The 12,643-nt window shown below is 36.2% G+C and overlaps 3 protein-coding genes across 11 annotated transcripts in view; 1 reads left to right on the top strand and 2 right to left on the bottom strand.

Annotated features, from left to right (window-relative positions):
* Reps (RALBP1 associated Eps domain containing) overlaps nucleotides 1-3,493 on the bottom strand; it is a 142,863-nt gene extending 139,370 nt beyond the window's left edge. For all 7 annotated transcript variants that reach the window (XM_028306283.1, XM_028306286.1, XM_028306281.1 and 4 more), the window contains exons 1-2: nucleotides 3,155-3,493; nucleotides 2,668-3,078 (exon numbers count right to left, since the gene is read on the bottom strand). In XM_028306283.1, coding sequence (XP_028162084.1) covers nucleotides 2,668-3,078; nucleotides 3,155-3,310 — 567 coding nt within the window. In that variant the 5' untranslated portion in view covers nucleotides 3,311-3,493. The remainder of the gene's footprint in view (nucleotides 1-2,667; nucleotides 3,079-3,154) is intronic.
* A 1,261-nt stretch (nucleotides 3,494-4,754) lies between these two features.
* Nucleotides 4,755-6,868, bottom strand: LOC114354027 (glyceraldehyde-3-phosphate dehydrogenase 2). Its single transcript, XM_028306256.1, has 2 exons — nucleotides 6,762-6,868; nucleotides 4,755-5,974 (listed from the first exon to the last, which is right to left on the bottom strand). Exon 2 carries the CDS (start codon nucleotides 5,970-5,972, stop codon nucleotides 4,974-4,976), a length of 999 nt encoding a protein of 332 aa, XP_028162057.1. The 5' UTR covers nucleotides 5,973-5,974; nucleotides 6,762-6,868; the 3' UTR covers nucleotides 4,755-4,973.
* A 755-nt stretch (nucleotides 6,869-7,623) lies between these two features.
* On the top strand, nucleotides 7,624-12,586 carry LOC114354032 (uncharacterized). Of its 3 annotated transcripts, XM_028306262.1 has the most exons (7): nucleotides 7,624-7,749; nucleotides 7,822-7,945; nucleotides 8,012-8,127; nucleotides 9,405-9,507; nucleotides 9,784-9,944; nucleotides 10,177-10,337; nucleotides 10,425-12,586. In XM_028306262.1, the coding sequence occupies exons 1-7, from the start codon at nucleotides 7,666-7,668 to the stop codon at nucleotides 12,406-12,408; spliced, it is 2,733 nt and encodes a 910-aa protein (XP_028162063.1). In that variant the 5' UTR covers nucleotides 7,624-7,665; the 3' UTR covers nucleotides 12,409-12,586. The 3 variants fall into 3 exon arrangements, with proteins under 3 accessions (XP_028162063.1, XP_028162064.1, XP_028162065.1); XM_028306263.1 differs by lacking the exons at nucleotides 7,624-7,749; nucleotides 7,822-7,945; nucleotides 8,012-8,127 and adding an exon at nucleotides 8,420-8,555; XM_028306264.1 differs by lacking the exons at nucleotides 7,624-7,749; nucleotides 7,822-7,945; nucleotides 8,012-8,127 and adding an exon at nucleotides 9,241-9,276.
* The last annotated feature ends 57 nt before the right edge of the window (nucleotides 12,587-12,643 follow it).

The raw sequence follows: 12,643 nt of genomic DNA, 5'->3' as shown, positions 1-12,643 counted from the left end.
TATTGTTTTTGTAAATTTTCATTTTTCTTAAATTGTCGTTCTAGTTGTAATAGTCGTGCCCCAGCTCGTAGTCGGGACACTCCATATTGTAATTCGTGATCCTTGAAAGGAAGTCGTACGGTGTATGTTCCGTCTTTGTTTCGTATTGTCGTGTCTTTGTAGTATTTTTCGCAAATTTCATCTTCTTTGCTTAGTGTATTTTTCTCTGGAACTTCTTCTAATTCCCAGAATTTAGTTAATTGTTGTACTTCTTCCGTGCGTACAGTCATGCTGAGTATTTTTAGCTCAGTGTTTTTGTAGGTGTCACAGAGGCCTGATAAAATCCAACCCAATTCAGTATTCTGGGCGATTATACCGTCTTCTATTTTTTCAAAACCATGTCGTAGTATTTTACTGTATTCGTGGGCTCCTAGTATAATGTCTATAGGTCCCTTTTTGTAATATGTTGGATCCGCAATCAGCTTATTTTCTAGACTCCGTGGCGTTAGCTGTTGCAAATCTTGTCGTGGTAGTGAACTTGTTAGTTTCGGTAGGATAATTAGCGTTACAGGTAAACTATAGTCACTAGAAAATCGTGGTCGTAAGTTTACATCAATAGTGTAGTTTGAAGTTTTTGGATTGTCGTCAGCAATACCTTTTATTTCGGCGTATATTTTTGTTCTTGGGTGTGCTAAGAGTTGTGCCACTTCCTCTGTACAGAAGGATGCTTCTGAACCTTGGTCACATAGCACTCGTAATAATTGTGGCATACCATCGATTGTTGTTGTTTGTACTAACGCTGTGGCAAGTAGTACATTTTTTGTAGTAGTTATCTCGGATACATTTGACTGGAACTTCTTTTTTTCATTTGATTTAGCGTAATTATTTGTATTCTTTTTCTCATTCGTCTGATCTGATCGTATATTTTCGTTGGGCATGTAGTTGTAATTTCGATGCAATAATGCGTGGTGACCGGGTCGTTGACACACTTCGCAGTTTACGTATTTAATGCTGATGCATTGCTTTGTCGAACTGTGATTTAAGCAACGGGTGCATTTCTGTTTGTTTTTAACTACCTTTATGCGTTCGTTTACATCTAGTGTTTTGAATTTAGGGCAAATATGAATGTAATGGTCATTACTCAGACAGTACCAACATTTTTTCGAAGGTTGTTCATAATGTGTTTCGGGTTTGTTCTGATAATTGTTCTGTTTATGATGTATATTGGATGTAGATGGATTCGGAGATGTTTCAAGACATTTGAAGCGTTTTTGTAAAAAGTTCATCATTTGCTCAAAGTCTTGGATCTTAGTGCTGTCTTCTAATTGGTACTCATACTTGATATTTGTCTCAACATCCCATTTGCGCGTGATAAGTCTGATCAGAATAGGGCTCCAAGATGTTGTATCGAGTNACACTTCATCACCCACGAAGACGCGCCAATTTCTGGTCGACGGAAGCGCGGGGTGCGGGGAGTTTGATCCGAGCAATCCAAGCGTCATTATTGTAGTGTGCGTGTGCACTCATAGATAATTTAGCGTGTACTGATAACACTCAAACATTAGCGGAAGAATGGTGGGGCGCATTTTCGTAGATGAAACAATCTATACAAATAACTTAGTAAGGATTCCTAATAATATAATATCAGATACTTATAATAAACAAGTTTAATTGCATTTAACTGTTAGCTTTATTATAATTTATTTCATGATGGATTAGGTACTTATAAAAGATATAAGTAATTTTTATGTCACTCCCGTTACAAATCATTCATTTTATCAATCAATGTTATCATTTGAGTGTTTATTAAAATGATTAATTGAGGTATATCAAAAAACTGTAAACACTTTTATTATAGGTAGGTGCTTCTGAATCTGAATATACAAATGCATAACAAGATTTTCATTTAATAAATTCCAATTAAGATTTATTTATTCATTTCTACATTGCTAAAGACTCTTTATATAGTCTTTATCTATGAACTGATAAAAAAAACATGGTTCCCTAAATAGCCTAATTGGTAATGATGCTAATTGGTTTTCGAACTAAAACAACGCACGAATTTGTTCTTATTACTTCAATAAACATTAAGTTCAATCACAAATAATGATATTTACTTAAAAAATCTTTATCACAAAACCAAGTAAGGTCATTAGGATAAGCAGTGAATGAGTGCAGTGTTCCATCAAAACACTGCACTAAGAAGGTCGAGACCTTAAAATGATAACTCAAATGTTGTGAACAATGACATTTTTCACCACTTTACAACAAACTAAACAATATTTTTTGTCGGAGACAAAATATTACTTGTATCACAGCACAGTTATTTGCTGCATTGATACAAGTAATATTGTATAAATGTCAATTATTCTTATAAATTATTTGTAACATTGTGCTATTAAAATATTATAGAAATTGTAAGAAGGCCCATACTGACATAGACAATAAAACATTTGCATATCATCATTACTTTTGTTTTACCTGAAGCTGTAGTATGCAACAAAGTAGAAACATTTGCAAAATATATCATAACCCTAAGACATCTAGCAATAATACAATTTTCTGAGCATCTGCCATTGCTCTTTATTTTGCATTTAATGATTCATGAACAGGTTAAACTAAAAGTGCTACATGAATTTTTAATTTTATTTTAATATCTTTTGCCCTTTCATAATTAAAAACACTTACCCCATGTGAACCTGATCTTTGTGACATGGTTTCTGATTCCATTTCCGAGTCTGTGCTCAAAGCTTCTGTCGCATCGTGAGATAGAGCCTGAGGAACATCACTGTCCGATAAATTTGATGAGACTCGTATTGGCTCATATGCACCTAGATTTCCACCAAAATTTCTTTCTCGCTTTGAAATATGCTGTTCTTTTGGGGAATTAGATAATTGTATTAGGTCAGCATTCGCTTCAGAGTTCAGTGCCCACGTAAACCTTGGCAGGGGCAGGTCTAAGGGAGTTGATAACAGTTCAGGCTTCAATGCCATGTTTGTTTGATGTGCTGCTATTAGTTTCAATGCGGAATAAAATTGTTTCCTTTTCATATGATTCAGAGAAGCGTAATTGTTAGGAGCGACGCTTATGTCCATGATCTGTAATGGATAATTAAATCTTTATTGGTTTATTCAAGACTACAGTTGCTATAGTCATATTAAAGGCTACACATACCTGTTTGAGGACATCATTTGATACATTAGACGATCTAAATAATTCCATTGCCTTAAGAATAGGTATTTTCCCGTTGGACTCCTCATCGCAACATAAAAACAAATCACCGAAATATCTCATTTCGGTTTCTGTCAAATTCAGATCAGTAAATTCCATTATAGAGTACAACCACGAATTTATAGCTTCTCACACAGTTCTATTGATACACAGTAAAATGGGCAACAAAAATATCCATTATCTATTAATGTAAACCATTATTCATTGATAAAATAGACGGATTTGTAACTTGTTCATCACAAGATTTACACGAAGCAAACGAAATGTCAGTGACAGCTGCCTTGGACAACTTCAGCCATTATTTAATAGTGTAGTGAAAATGTACAAAACCGGTTTAGGCGATATTCAGTGAGCTATAAAATATTTAAATGAGCTACATTAATTTGAGTATTAATTTTCTTATCCCAACTAATATTATAAATGCGAAAGTAACTCTGTCTGTCTGTCTGTTACGCTTTCCCGCTTAAACCTCGCAACCGATTTTGATGAAATTTGGCATAGAGATAGTTTGAGTCCCGGGAAAGAACATAGGATAGTTTTTATCCCGGTTTTTGAAACAGGGACGCGCGCGATAAAGTTTTTCTGTGACAGACAAAATTCCACGCGGGCGAAGCCGCGGGCGGAAAGCTAGTAATTTATATAAATACTTAAATGAAATATTTTTAATGATTGCAAGTGGAGCACTACAGAATTAAGCTTGCTGCATCCCCTCCCTCTGCCAACTTCCCCCAGCAGGGACTTTCGACCATGTCTTTCACACAAAATAGATTTCGATGTCTTTATACCGACGGAAGAGTACCCAAGGAATCACTGTTCGACTGTTCTGTTGCAAAAATGAGTCATACAGAGTGGAATTGTGGTGGAATTTTGTAATGCCACCTAGAGGGAAAGTACTCATAATACTGTAGATAGAAATACCCGCGTGGGTGGTGAATTCCGCATGATATTCAAAACATTCTTATAATATTATACTTTCGATGCAATAAAAATACAGGGTGAAATTTTTGAATTATTTTAGTTGGTAAAGTTGTATTTCTTTTCAAAAATAAAGGAATGTTATCTTTGATTATTTTCTCTCTACAGTACAAAGGGTACTTTCCCTTCAGGTGGCATTACAAAATTCCACCCTGTAGGCCTCCTACCTATACCAAGGGCTGCATCACACTAAATTCCCTACTTTATCAATGATTTCTTGCTTGTTATTAAGTCAATTTTCAGCTTTGTGTAACTTTTTATCTACGCGACGTAGGCAGAATAAATAAAAATACTGAAATACCTACTTTGAAACTTCTCATAGACAAAGTCAACTATTAAAGCTTTTGTGGGCCCTCTAACTCACTCAAGATGGCGACCCCTCGAAGTCGAATCGAGTACCTATTTTTTTTTACTTTCCACCTTTTGTAGGACACTCTTTTTTTCGTTCTAATAATACTTGGGCTATAAAGGAACTAAATAATGAGAAGAAAAGTACCAGTTTCTTTTGAAGGAACTGTTAAAAGGAACTACTGAGGATCTATGAGGGTAGGTATTAATGAAAGCAAAGTTTTTTTATATTGTTGTTATTAGTATTTCACATTCACATTTGCATTCTGATAATTTTTGAACAACAAACGATAAATTACTTATACTTAACACTACTTTCAAAGTAGTAATAATCATGATTTTATAACACAGCTATAACTTAGAACTTAAAATTATAAGCATCGATAATCTCGATAAATAATAATCATCATCGCATTTAAGAATCTACATCTCGTACTATTTAATCCTTGGTCTGGATGTACTTGATCAGATCGATGACTCTGCTGGAATAACCGTATTCATTGTCGTACCAGCTGATGAGCTTGACGAAGTTGTCGTTCAGAGAGATACCAGCAGCAGCGTCGAAGATGGAAGAGTGAGTGTCACCAATGAAGTCCGAAGATACAACTTGGTCTTCAGTGTATCCAAGGACGCCCTTCAAAGGACCTTCAGCGGCCTCCTTCACCTTCTGCTTGATAGCTTCGTAGGAAGCGGGCTTGCCGAGGCGGACAGTGAGATCAACAACAGAGACGTTGGCAACAGGGACACGGAAGGCCATACCGGTCAGTTTACCGTTGAGAGCAGGAATGACTTTGCCAACAGCCTTAGCTGCGCCAGTGGAAGCAGGAATGATGTTCTGTTGGGCGCCACGGCCGTCACGCCACAGTTTACCGGAGGGACCGTCCACGGTCTTCTGGGTGGCAGTGGTGGCGTGTACAGTTGTCATCAAACCCTCGATGATCTCGAAGTTGTCGTGGATTACTTTAGCCAGAGGAGCAAGGCAGTTGGTGGTGCATGAGGCATTGGAAATGACTTTGGCAGAGGGGTCGTATGACTCGAGGTTGACGCCGACCACGTACATGGGGGCATCAGCACTGGGAGCAGAGATGATGACCTTCTTGGCACCACCTTCCAAGTGAGCCGAAGCCTTCTCGATAGTGGTGAATACGCCGGTGGATTCTACGACGTACTCAGCACCAGCCTTACCCCAAGGAATGGCTTTAGGGTCCCTCTCAGAGAAGACGGCAATCTTGTTACCATTGACGACAAGGTTGTCACCCTGAACCTCAATGGTTCCCTTGAAGCGGCCGTGAGTGGAGTCATATTTGAATAAGTAGACCATGTAGTCCAAGCCGATGAAAGGGTCGTTGATGGCAACGACTTGGGCGCCCTTCTCGATGGAAGCACGGAGCACCAGACGCCCAATGCGGCCAAAACCGTTGATACCGATCTTCGACATGTCTGTAAAGAAGAAATATTTTTAATTTAATAATATAGGCTATTTAAAAAATATTCATAGTATTTATAGTATGGGCGGGTAGTATGTATGGAGTATGCTTTCAATGCGATCAACTAAGATAAAATTGTTTTATTATCGAAGGTATCCCTACCCTATTTTAATAAAGTACCTACCTACCTATGAATGTAGAAAAGTGAGAAATATTTTATAAAAATACTTTAATATCGTTATTATATTTAGGTAAATAAATATTTTTGAGCTTTCGAGTAAAAATCACAATCGTTAACATTTATGATTGATTATTGTAGGTAGGTTTAAGAAAAGCAATATCACATTAAAGATAAAGATGACTCAAGTCACGTAGCTTTCCAGGATCAAAATAATGCTTAATATAAAGTAGTATTATGTTCTTCATCTACTGTGACCTTGATTTCACTTTGTTATAAACCACATCCCAATGACATAATGTGGGCCGGGATACAGCCGGCGTGTGGAGGTCACATAGAGGTCAGACAAATCAACGGTGAAATATCGGCATTTATAGAAAATTTCAGTTATTGTTATGTAATCACAACATTTAGATAATAATATCGAAGCGTTTTAGTTGTGTTAAACTATCAAGTTGAGAATTCTAACAAGAAAAAATGTCTCAATACCCGGTACATGTTACGTGGAAATTGACGATAAATTATTGCTAACACAATGCAAGAAACAGTGGTCAAGTCAGTAAAAAGTCAATAAAATTAGGTAGACAATGCAATCATAATGGTAATAAGTCGAGGCACTTACCGGAATAAATTTGATGTAATATTCAAATATCACTAGACACGTACGCTCTCCACAAGACGGAGATTGGAAATGTCAAGCAAACGCTTTGAAGGTCACTAAATACATGGCGGTCGATGAATCAAAGAATAAGTAGGCATCTATGTGAACGTTTCATGAATCTTTGTTACCTATTTGGCCAAGCATAATAAATTAATATTATGGTTAAAATTATTAGTTATGCTTTTATTTGTATGTTTGAAGACTTTGAAGTTGCGTCTAAAGTTCAAAGTCAAATATTTAAATTTGATACAAATTATTTTCATAAAATCAGTTCAAAAATATAAAATAGACCTATAACGAGAAGCTGCTATGAGTTGTACCTACCTACTTTTTATTTTCATTAAGCAATTTATGAAATTAGACATGGCATTAGCATCACCAATCTTAGCTATTAAAATGTGTTTTTTTTTTAATTTTGTTTAGGAATATGCCCCTAAAACGTTAGCTTATCAATTTGATGAAATATTCAAAGAATGAACCTTCTGTCCGCCTTGTAATCTTTTACATCCTTATAATACCGTACATAGTGTGGTTCGGTAGCTCACCAATTTACGGTTTTACCGGTTTTTTATAAATTAGAAAATAAAAAAAACATGCAGACAAATATAAGGAAATAAATAAAACTAAAGTTTTGAATAATATGGTGTGAAAAATTAAGTATAAGATAAATGCAATATTTATCATAAACTTATCCTCTGAGTCTCCAATATATTTTATCGGAACAGAAACGTTCTGAAGTAACAAGCGCGGGTATTTCAAAAATGTCTGTTTTGTGAAATCTATCTTTCTTTCATAAATGTTTTATAAAGTTAATTCTTAGGATTTTACCATCAATATCTTTATAAATTAATTAGTTACAGCAGGAATGGTAGTTAAATTAGGGATAAATGGATTTGGACGCATTGGTCGGGTAATTTTTAGAGCCGGCCTTCAAAAAGCAGATCTAGAGGTTATTGAAACAGTAAACAACAATATAATTAGATTTTTACCAAACCAATATAATAATTCAAAATGTTTGTAGATAGCTGCGATCAATGACCCTGCTATCGACGTTGAATATATTTGTTACTTGATAAAGTTTGATTCAACTCACGGAAAACTTAGTGGCAGTGTTACACACACGAAAGATGAAATTTTTGTAAATGGTAAGTGATAAATGTTCGGTTAATATTATGACGGTGCAAGTTACATTAAAATAATATTTTTACTAGATACTCGAATAAAGATATTTCACGAAAAACTGCCCACGAGTGTGCCATGGCAGACGGCGGGGGTGCAGTACGTGATCGAGGCGTCAGGAATGTTCACAACTTTGGAAAAAGCATCGGTAAGCTTCTGTTTTGCTAATTTAATCATTCTTACGATATTCTCCTAGTTCCTAAAAAGTTTTTGTTGCCCATCGATGAATTCTCATTATGAGCAAATGTACTGCTGCTAAGAGTGCTAAGTGTGAGCCGGTCTTGTCTATACCTTGATGAGAATATGTACTACGATACTCCTTTGTCAACCCTAAAAACCAAAATCGGTAAAAAATATGGTCATGGAGCATCCTCTCTATGTTCCCTTGAAAAGATAGCTTCCAATTAATAAATAACATTTACTGCCAGGTCTTACTTCTGAAAAATGTTTCATGATTAACAAACCATCATACTTACTTAGTTCTTCACTCGTGCAACTTACGCTTTACAAAGGAGGCGCGGACGACGGGCCTCTTTTGACCCTCTCCGTACACATCACAATAAAGTTTATCTGAGGGTGACGTTATCATTCTGTTATTGTTAAGTGTTTATAAAAGCGCTTTGTCTTTATTGTCTGGTTGCCAACATTATTTTCATCCCTGATAGGTTGACGAGAAGTTACATCATTAATTTTATGAAAAAGTTTTTAAGGTGTCACCCTCCGAAGTAAACAGATTTTCAGTTTGAAAACGTCTTCTGCTTTGCTTGCCTTCGCCTGAAGATTGCACCTGTGGGTCTAGACAAAGTGCAAATTATAATCGCAAACCAGTCGAAAAGTGGTCGAAAAGCCCCTTTTTTGTATGGAGTTTTGACGGATTCGATTTTCGATTCGATCAAAAAGTGCGTTTTGTCTAAGGGGGCTGGTCTAGATTTGTTCCCTTAGTTAAGAGAACGTTAACTAACTTTAAGAATATTAAGGAACTTAATCTGACTGAACATTTTAGCCTAGTTGCTATTATGAGGCGCTGCATTGCACAAACACCTAAAATTATAATATCGGTAATTTGGTAGTGCCCGCGGTTTGGAACACTCCATTTAAGATTTTAAGCTTTCGTGTTCCATTTCAACAAAAATAGAAAAACACGGGTCTTAACGCGACATTTATGAATGAGTTACATTATGTACTTGACAATATGAGGGTAGTTGAAAAATGTTCAAGCCCGTCCAAACAGATGACGCCGCGAGCCGCCAGTCTGCTTGTGACCACGGCTGCAGCATAGCAGCCGAAACGTCAAGCCGTGAGTACATAATGTAACTTATCGCGTTAAGACCCGTGTCTTTCTATTTTAGTTGAACACTCCATATACCTAGACCTACCTACTTACCTACCTGTTCAAAATGTCTTTTCATGTTGGTATAACCGCAGGGGCACCTTGCAAGTGACAGCGTAAAGCGAGTGATAGTGACTGCTCCCAGCGTAGACGTTCCCATGGTCATACTGGGGGTCAACGAAGATAAGTGCAATACAGGTGAGCTATGATTAACTTTAGTTTAACTAAGTGAGAGGTATTACGTGATAGGCGAGGACTTTCATCCTTCTAAGTATATCATCATGACACGGACACATGAACATATCCGACTACTATACCTACTATACCTTGTGACAACAAATATACGGATAAATTTTATTGACCTTCCATTTACTTCTAATAGCTGTTTTCATTTAGAGATACAACTCGAAAGACTTAAGTTTTTGTACCATTTAGGACTAACACGAGCTTAACAGATTTTGACGTTTTTCATAGGTCAAAAGGTTATTTCCTGTGCATCGAGCACACTGTATTGCTTGGCACCCATCGTGAAGGTGCTCGAAGACAGCTATGGAGTGGCTGAGGGCTTTATAACAAGCATACACGCGATGACACCTTCTCTAAAACCTTTGGACGGGCTTTGCTTACGGGGAAAGGTAAAAATTACACGACACAACCTGACCATAAAAATATGACTCAAAATATGACTGCGATATTGAATAAATTTAAAAAAATGTCATGTCGCTTTCGCTGCTACCCGACCTATAATAGGCAGCACAGCAATCTGCCAAGTCCTCAATGAACCTTCGCGATACGATTAAAAAAAAGTCTTGCAACTCCTCGATGTACGATACGCACCTAATCTTATTTTCTTTAACCTCTGTACAGCACTGGCGGGACCACAGAAGCATCCATCAGAACATCATACCGGCAACGACCGGAGCTTGCAAAGCGCTCGGGAAAATCATACCGCAAGTCAAGGACAAACTTGCAGGCCTCGCATTTAGAGTGCCCATAGTCAACGTATCTGTGTTGGACATCACTATAAGGTATAACTTAAAACAATTTAAAATTTTTGAAATTCAATTACAAAAAAATATATCATCTACTAGGTACATAAATATTTTGTCCCACAGATTAAGCTCAAACACAACAATGCGCAACATTATTGAAAGCATAGAAAAAGCTAGTAACACCACGATGCGAAACATAATAAAGATTTCCAAAGAAGAAGCGGTATCTTCAGATTTCATTGGAGAAAACCACTCTTGTATCCTAGACGCAGATTCAAGCCTTCAGTTAAAACCGAACTTCTTTAAACTGGTGTGCTGGTATGAAAACGAATACTCTTACGCATGTAGAGTAATTGATTCAATTTTTCTTTCCGAAAAACAATTGCAAGCACATTCACAACCTAAAATACCATTAAAAACCAGATCACTCAAAAAACAAGACATGGTTCAACAAACCGAATGCTGCAGAAAAGAAATACTGTGCAGTGCATCCACGGATACAGGGTTGAAATCAAAACAACGACTACTTATGCTAAGAAAGCAAATATCATCAAATCATTCTGGGACGACGCAGTCAATAAATATCACCAAAGACACCAAAAAAAGGAACGAAATATTTAAAATATGGAACGACAAAGAAAGCGTTACGACTACTCCTCGCCAAAACAGAAACTCCTTCTTCCATAGCTGTGTTGCTATCACACCCCAAAGTCAGGAAGAGATTGACTGCATCAAAGCGCATGAACGATTAGAAATGCTTAAAAAAGAATTCTCTAAAATGGTGAACATCACTGAAAACCTGCTGAAGAAATCGTATATAAGCAATATCCAAGTAAATACGGAAAATAAGACCATGCATGAAGAAAAAAGTAAATCGGCAAATGTTCTACCAGACATTAACGTAGAATCGATTAAACGTAGCTGTGAACAATTTTCAGAAATTTACGATAGAGCTCAAAAGTCTAGTCGCACGCTTGACATGGGCGGTGATAACACAACTAAAATTAGTATACAAGATACCAAACTATTTGAAAGTCAACGTCCAAACTTATTTCCCAAGAATATAGCACAGTTGCACTTAAATGCACATAAAAGAGCAACTTCCGAAATACAAAATAAGTTGATAATATTTGAAAACATTCCTAAAGAAAAGTCGGCACCTATGGTACCTATGAAATCCAATCAACAAGTTGGAATGAATAACTCTTTCAAAGCTCCCGTTTCTGGAAATCAAGAACTAAAATCTATCTCAAAGGAGACGACAGTTCAATGTGTATTAGTAGGAAATAAAAAAACTAAGAGTGAAGGAAAGGAAAATGATACGACAGACAGAATTAATGATTCAGATAGGGTGAACTTCAATAATAAAGTAAGAACAACAGAAAGTAGATTTTTCCCTTTACTTCCAAGTAATAATGGAACGGAATTCATTCGCGCCAATGAGGTGACGCCTGAAAATAATAAGGAAAACGTGCCGCTTAAAACAATAAGCGCCACTAATGATAAAAGTTTTGTAAATAAATTAAAGAAAGAAATTATTGAACTGGATGAGGTGAATAAGGTATGTATCCATGATAGCCCTGTGGAGATAGAATCCGGGCCATTAGAGAAAACTTCAATTGTTAAAGTAACAGAATCTGACAATTATCAGGATGATGATCTCCCTAAAAGCTACTTGGAAAACGTTAACAGCTTCTCCCCTGAGCACATATACACAGAATCTGAGCACACATCTAAGTGTGAAAGTCCCGACACCACAAGTGTTACTGTAAGTAATGTCGAAGTTAATAAACACAAGCAAGATATTTATGATAAATTGGACAGTATCAGTGGAACAGATTCTAATAACTCTTTTCAAATTCATGAGAAAAAGTCTCAAATAATCAGTTTGTCTGATTTAACAACTTCTTTGGAGGATTTAGCACGACTGGATAAGATATGTAAAATTATTGAAATATCTGATGAGTTATCAAATAAACTATTTTCGGCTCTTGATACCGCCGAAGGCATCGATGTAAAGAAAAGGAAATGGTCATTCAAAGATTTGTGCGAGAGAATTAAACTTGATGATTTCTGTGACAAAATATTTGGAAAGTCGAGTGGTTAATAAATTTATTGTGAATCTTGATAAAATTGTTTTGTTAATTGAAAGAGTTACGTTTTTTTATTAAAATAAACTTTATTGCAAGATCTCTGTAGAAGTTTCATTCATTCAGTAAGTACAAAATATAAAAAAATCTATAATATCAATAAGGCACTGAGTCACCCTTTCAGATTATTTATAACATTTAAAATAAACATAATGCAACATATCACAGAAATTATTTTGTAAATAACAGGTA

Source organism: Ostrinia furnacalis, unplaced genomic scaffold, assembly GCF_004193835.3.
Source record: "Ostrinia furnacalis isolate ACB-3 unplaced genomic scaffold, ASM419383v2 OfSCF1913, whole genome shotgun sequence".
In the NCBI taxonomy this organism is placed as follows: Eukaryota; Metazoa; Arthropoda; class Insecta; order Lepidoptera; family Crambidae; genus Ostrinia; species Ostrinia furnacalis.
This window is presented reverse-complemented; position numbering and strand designations above follow the sequence as displayed.

Excerpts from the sequence above, each read along its gene's own strand:
- LOC114354027 (XM_028306256.1), bottom strand. The coding sequence starts at position 5,972 with ATGTCGAAGATCGGTATCAACGGTTTTGGCCGCATTGGGCGTCTGGTG.
- LOC114354032 (XM_028306262.1), top strand. The coding sequence starts at position 7,666 with ATGGTAGTTAAATTAGGGATAAATGGATTTGGACGCATTGGTCGGGTA. Across the intron at positions 8,128-9,404 it reads CAACTTTGGAAAAAGCATCG|GGGCACCTTGCAAGTGACAG; the intron begins GTAAGCTTCTGT and ends GTATAACCGCAG. Across the intron at positions 9,945-10,176 it reads GGCTTTGCTTACGGGGAAAG|CACTGGCGGGACCACAGAAG; the intron begins GTAAAAATTACA and ends ACCTCTGTACAG.